Here is a 6,855-nt window from a genome sequence, read left to right as displayed (position 1 = left end):
GCCAATCTTTAAGAAAAACCTTGTTTCTATGGCAAAATTATATAAAATGTACAAACATAACATAATAGCATCAGATATAGTTTTCAAATATATGAAAATAATACATAATATTGTTATTTTACCATAACTTGCCATTAATCAACTATTTCATATGAAGTCACGAATGTTGATTCATATTTATTGTTTAATTATTCCACAACTATCAGAGTTGAAGTAGCAGTCAAAAAATAATGATTTTAAACTGACTTTATCATATAGAGTCCAAGGAAAAATTTGTTCGCGAAAATGGCTATTTTTTTATGGTAACCTAACTTAACAACCCCTTACCCATATGGTTATTGGGCCAATAATTATTTCTCTTAATGTCAAAACCATTCGTAGTAGTGTGGACATATGGTTAAGATTAACAATATATGGGATGGTTAAGACACATTTTCAAATGATTTTGGATATTATGGAATATAGCTCACATACCGTTCATGTTTATGCGGGCGTTGTCATTGGTAGCGGAGTGAAGGCTCTCCCTACCGATTGGGACGGAAAAAGTCCTCTCTACCGACCTGAGCGTCATGCTTTGGGCACTTTCCATAGGCTTTATCAAGACATTCGAAAAACGTGTCCTTCACGTCGTCGGATTTATCGTTTGTCGGTGCGTAAACGTTGATTAGGCTGTAATTGAAGAATTTGCCCCGTATCCTCATCACACAAATTCGTTCGCTAATGGGTTTCCACCGCATCACTCGCTTCATCTGCTTGCCCATCACTACGAAACCAACTCCATGCTCTGCTTTTCCACTGACGCTGAGATAGATGTTATACTTGAATGCAGTGTTGGTCATGGGGTCCACGGCTCGGAATTCACGTTCTCCGGATCTAGACCATCGGACTTCTTGAATAGCAGCCACGTTCACTCCAACCTTCTGCAGTTCACGAGCCAGAAGGCTCACTCGTCCAGGTTCATTTAGGGTCCTGACATTCCAGGTACCGAGTTTCCAATCATAGTCCTTATTTCGTTGCCGGGTCGGTTGCCAAAAATAACGTTCTCTTTTTCTTCTATCTCCATTTTTCCTGGTATTTGAGAGGCTTCAGTAAGCTACCTTACCGGGGTCGCGTTACCTACATCGCGATGATGGGGCTGCCACCTTAGATATAGCTGACGCGATACAGCATTTCGTTAATCAGCCGCTGGGTTCCAGGCAGACGCTGTTTGAGCTGCACCTCCTGGTGAACAGACGCTCGAGGCGTACCTTCTCACTCTAGCTGATGTCAGAAGGACAACAGTGCCCAGGCTGCACTACCAGCTAAATACACAACCCTTAGCTGGCGGTCTTTTGTCATCGGACGACCCGTGGAAGCGTGAGATAGGGACTTGTGGGGACCAGAGCTCTGTTGGGCGCTCCTTCCTTGATGTCAACACACTTAAAATAAATCGCCGAATTCGGTAAAATTTTACCGAAATCTCAACAGCAGAACTGTTCGGAAAATAATTTAACTGATTTTCGGTGATTTTGACTAAAGAGGCTGCACTCATAACAAAGAGATGAAGTGTCAAAATTGGAACAGCGCATTTGCTGTCAAATCGGTTGTTCCAATCGAGCACAAGGTTGTTAAAGGTAGGAGTATTGCGTCTCTTTGTTTTTAATCCAGGCTCGTTAATTTTGACAGTTGAGCAATGGAAAAAATTACAAAAAATCTGTAAAATAAATTACTGAACAGTTCTGCTGTTGAGATTTCGGTAAAATTTACCGAATACGGTGAAATGAGTTAAGAGTGAACCCACTATTTTGCAAGAAATAATTCAAGATGAATACAACACTAGGTGTTCCAATCTGCCAAATTCACGATTCAGCCATCTTGGATTTTAGTATGGGAGAGCCAGCCGGTTTGTTTATGTTTTGCACCGAAAATTAATTTTTCACCCCCGCCTTCTTCTCGTCCATAAATTGAGCACATTGAAACACCTAGCTGTGTATATGTGAGTGTGTATATAGAACTTCCAGAACTTCGAATCATCGAAAAGGCTTTCCATAGCTTTTGCTGGCAGCACTTTCTCATCATTCATCGAAACTGAGTGAGACGCAATGACCATGAGCGAAGGTCTGACGACGGAAACTTGTTGGCCTTGTTTTACTTCCTGCTTCAAAGGGAAGTTCTGATATGACGTCAATCGCACTGTTGTGTATATTCAACAGAGGGTGGAGAGAGACAAAATATCCCCAGCGCCAGACCTGATCTCCAGCTCCTTCTGGTGAAAAGAGTGTCTTGTCTTCTTGCAGGGGATATCATCCGGCATTTTACTTTTCTTCCTGCAAGTGAGTATTCGGTTTTGCCTTTTAAAGCGTGACAATTTTTTGTGTTTTTCCGTGGAAAAAGGACTTATTTCGGTACTTTATTCTGTGATTTTTTCAGCTACATCAACAGTCGAAGCAATAAAATCAGAAATGGGTGTGCAAGTAGTTACGCTAGCTGCCGGAGATGGTAAGTTCATTTTTTCCGCAAGCATTAGCAAACCTTCAATGGCGTGTTCCTGCCGTAAGAAATTTCATTCAATAGTGGTTTTTTTTTGTGTTATCCCGCAGAGGCTACGTACCCAAAGACCGGACAGGTTGCCGTAGTACACTACACCGGAACGTTGGCCGATGGAAAAGTGTTCGATTCCTCCCGTACCCGCGGCAAACCGTTCCGGTTTACTGTTGGTCGCGGCGAGGTCATCCGCGGATGGGATGAGGGTGTTGCCCAGGTGAGTGTTCCCCTAGTCGATGTCGTGATGTCGATTGAATCTAAATTCGAATGGTTCTTGAATGAGACTTCTTCGGTCCATTCACCTTTCAATTTTTTTTTCAACGAGGGGTTATTATAAATGAATAGGAGAATGTGGGGTAGAATGGGAAAATAAATTGCAATTTTAATTACCAATTTTTTATTATCGCCTAATTTTTTTTGTAAGAAATGCAAACCCCATAACTAAATTTATTATTTCTTTCCAGATGTCCGTTGGACAACGTGCCAAATTGGTTTGCTCTCCGGATTATGCCTACGGCAGCCGTGGCCATCCAGGAGTCATTCCACCAAATGCCACCCTTACCTTCGACGTTGAACTGTTGAGGGTTGAGTAAATGTGCAGATGAGATATCATTTTATCTAAAACAATAGCAAATACAGCAATGAATCAAGAAACCGGAAGGAAACAGCAACCAACATACCACGAAAGGCGAAAAGTAAAAACCATCAACACAAACAGGAAATAATGAAGCAATCCTAGAATCCAGGTCTGATAAGGAAGCATGGTAATCATCAGTTCTTTAAATGTTATTTATGCGTCAAGCATCAACCAACCTACAATCGCTGTATTCAACGATCGATAATCAAGTCGTTTTGACGCGGTAATCGTTCATTGAGTTACACGCTCTCTCACAACAGGTTTTCAAACGACATTCAACTAGCTAAACAAATAAGCAAACAATGCATTTATGTGTAGCGATCTACTTCCATTTTATTCGGGCTGCCTCTTGGGAGCAGTTATTCCTATCTGGAAATTCCATCTACAATCGTAGCTAAACATTGCACTAAAACAGGATTGATGATGTCCTAAATAATCTTTTTTGCTCATCACATAGATTCGGGAGATGAATATTAACTTGAGAAAAACCAAAACACTTTTAAAACCAACACAAACCTTCACGGAGTTAGTAGTTATTAAACACGATAAAATACAGTTTTTGCTCCGGTAGCAATTCGGATATAATGTCGCATAAGGAAAATTATTAAAATATTATACATCTAAAAGTTTAATGGTGAATCACAAATTTAAACTCTGTGCTATCATGCATCAGCATTTAATCAACTCGTATTTAAAAACCCTAAAAAGTACATATATTCCAAAAATATCGATAGCATTCGAATAAATTTTAGCAACGCCATTTAAACGTGATCCCTTGGCATGTTTCTCCTCACCGGATTCTAATCCAAGGTTCAGGACATTTATGATTGATAGCAGATTGAACAAAAAATAATGGAGTCAACATTCATACTATCTGATACCACAAATAAATACATTGAGATGAACAAATGTTGCACTTGTAGATGATCCGAAAAATCACGTCAGTTTGGTTTTGATTTGACCATGGTTTTGAAACGAGTATGCAATAGGGAAATCGCCAAATGTTAAAATTCTTGTCATATGTTGAACTCCCATGAGAAATGCACCTGCGTTCCACATTTGGCGAATTACTTAGTAGAATTGTTGTCAAACGGGATTATTATGTGGCCTTGGCCCTCGCCTAAGTCGATGCAAGGATAAATTCAGCGACAGTTGCAAAAAAAATTCCCATTTGAACTACTCGACAATTGTTGAAATCGGCAATTTATTCTCGTGCCCGAAATCTAAAATACACAATAAATTGATTTGATAGTAGGTACGAAAGTATACACAGGTTCACGGAAACCAATTTGGAGCAGCCAAATTGCAGAAATAAATGCCCTGTTCAACGTCATTATCAGGTGGAGGTTATTCGAAGAATTCCGACATTGTCTATTGCTTCCGCTGCCACCAGTATGGCCACGGAATGAGGAACTGCAATCTGGAAACAAAATACGTAAGATGCGGTGAACACCATGCGACATCAGAATGCTCTCAATCTGCAAAGGGCAACGCTACTGCCAGCGAGGACCGTTCTCAAATCCGCTGTGCCAACTGCAGCCAAAACCATACAGCAAACTACGAAGACTCGGTTCAAGCATTAAATGCTACCAAGAAGAGGACGAGACCGTCCCCCTGGAATAACTCTGCAATGGACCGTACCTTTATTTACTTGCAGGATGCGAGTCATCTGCTTGACAGCATAACAAACTCGGATTCTACGTATTCTCAAGTTGTCCAGGAGAAAACACGCACCCTTGTTCATCTAACTTGTTTACCGTCGAAGAGAGAGAGAGAGCTCTTCGCCAGAACTTCAGATTAATTGCCACTCGAAGGCAATGTAACTCCTCGCTCCTAACGAGCTTATCATAAAGTACATATAATGACCAATCTTAGTTCATTCAAGGTGGTGAATTGGAAAAGCCGTTCCATCTGGAACAAGACTGTGGATTTTTTCCACTTCCTCGAAACACACGAAATCGACATCGTTGTAGTTACTGTAACCTGGCTGCAGCTCAACATTTCAGTTCACCACGAAAACTACACCAATGTGAGAGTGCATCGAGTCGAACGCTACCCGTGAAGAAGGAGTGGCGATTCTGGTGAGACACGGTATTCCTTATTCCAAACTGAAAACTTCTAAGCGAGCATCGATTATGTTCATATTTGATATATCATATATTATATGAACATAATCGATTTTAGGACAGGGAGGAAATGCTTATCTAATCTTCCTGTCAATTGCCTCTTATAGCTTAGCTTAGACTCACTGTACATATAAATGGTTGCTACTCCGTGATTGATCGGAGCTGGTGCGAATTCGCACCTTCGCACTTCGCACTTCGCAGCTGGAGCAGACATACGATGGATGCCCACTGCGGGACGTCAAAATCGTCATCGGTGACATGAACGCTCAGGTAGGAAGGGAGGAAATGTATAGACCGGTCATCGGACCGGATAGTCTGCATACCGTATCGAACGACAACGGCCAACGATGCATAAACTTTGCAGCCTCCCGCGGAATGGTAGTCCGAAGCACTTTCTTTCCCCGCTGAGCTGTGCGCCGCCGCGCCGCGCCGCGGCCGCCGACGATTTTTAAGCGCCGCCGCCGCCACCAATTTTGACCGGCGCGCCGCTGGAATTTTTTGACCGCGCCGCCGGTAAGTTTTTGGCGCGCCGTTGAAATATTTTTAGTGACGTAGTTTTCGTTTTGTAAGGTTAATCCCCCACCCCCAAATTGGTAAAAGAAAAATTCCGTTCAAACCTAAATAAATTTGAAAAATTTCGGCTGCGCCGCTGAAAAGAACATGTAGTAAATGCATAGCCTTTTCTAAATTGAAATTCAAGGAACTAACGAGTAATGGCTTCATTACGTTTCCAGAACTCGTTTAAGCGTTTCAAGAAATTGCAGACGATTCATAGTGAGCAAATACAGACATTTGCATTTCTCTGCCATTATTTCCCTTGCAAATTGATGAAAATACAGGCATGACATGTGCTGGAGGTTGCGGATCATACTCATGACAACCCATACGATTAAGAAAATCAAAATCATGTTCATGCTTTGAAGTAAAAATAAGATTTTGCATATTTTGAAATATGGCCTAGATATAAGAAAAGCTAATAAAAAGTGATCCATAATTTGTGTTATTCTGTCTAATTTATTGAAGTTATTGTTTCTGGTTGTAATTTATAATCACAAAAATATTCGCGTTTAATGTAATATTTGCATCCAGCATAAATAGAAGAAATAAACAACTTTTTTTTTTATTTTATTCTATTTAAAAAAACCACAGGACACAAAGTCGGACAGAAACACAATTCTTGCATAATCAAACACAAACTACAATACAATTTTCGTGTTATGCTATCTTTTTAAAGACATCTGATTTTATCACTGACATTTTGAAGTAAGATGCCACCAGAGGATGCGATGAGCTGATCAGCATAGAATTTCTGGCAATAGTAAAACCACAATTGAATCATTTCATACACAAAAGAACTAAAAATAATAGCGAACACATTTTACATAACTGGTGCCATTTTTAGGAAGGAAGAGGAATACTTTCTTCCAAAATTCTGGAGAATTGTCTTTCTGTAGCAAAATGCTATCCTCACTCCAGGTATTGTGAAAATTTGCTTCATCAAGAATCTTATAGACTTCCTTCTTCATTAATTCTGGGAAAATTTTGGAATAATAAAAATGACAGTTGTGC

At 40.4% G+C, this 6,855-nt stretch overlaps 1 protein-coding gene across 1 annotated transcript; it reads left to right on the top strand.

Moving 5' to 3' along the window:
- The first annotated feature begins 2,226 nt into the window (after positions 1 to 2,226).
- LOC134227092 (peptidyl-prolyl cis-trans isomerase Fkbp12-like) lies at positions 2,227 to 4,069 on the top strand. Its single transcript, XM_062708336.1, has 4 exons — positions 2,227 to 2,312; positions 2,410 to 2,478; positions 2,580 to 2,740; positions 2,988 to 4,069. The coding sequence occupies exons 2-4, from the start codon at positions 2,442 to 2,444 to the stop codon at positions 3,114 to 3,116; spliced, it is 327 nt and encodes a 108-aa protein (XP_062564320.1). The 5' UTR covers positions 2,227 to 2,312; positions 2,410 to 2,441; the 3' UTR covers positions 3,117 to 4,069.
- Positions 4,070 to 6,855: the final 2,786 nt, after the last annotated feature.

This window comes from Armigeres subalbatus, chromosome 3 (assembly GCF_024139115.2).
Source record: "Armigeres subalbatus isolate Guangzhou_Male chromosome 3, GZ_Asu_2, whole genome shotgun sequence".
NCBI lineage: Eukaryota > Metazoa > Arthropoda > Insecta > Diptera > Culicidae > Armigeres > Armigeres subalbatus.
The sequence above is the reverse complement of the archived record's forward strand: the minus strand, read 5'-3'. Positions and strand labels throughout refer to the sequence as shown.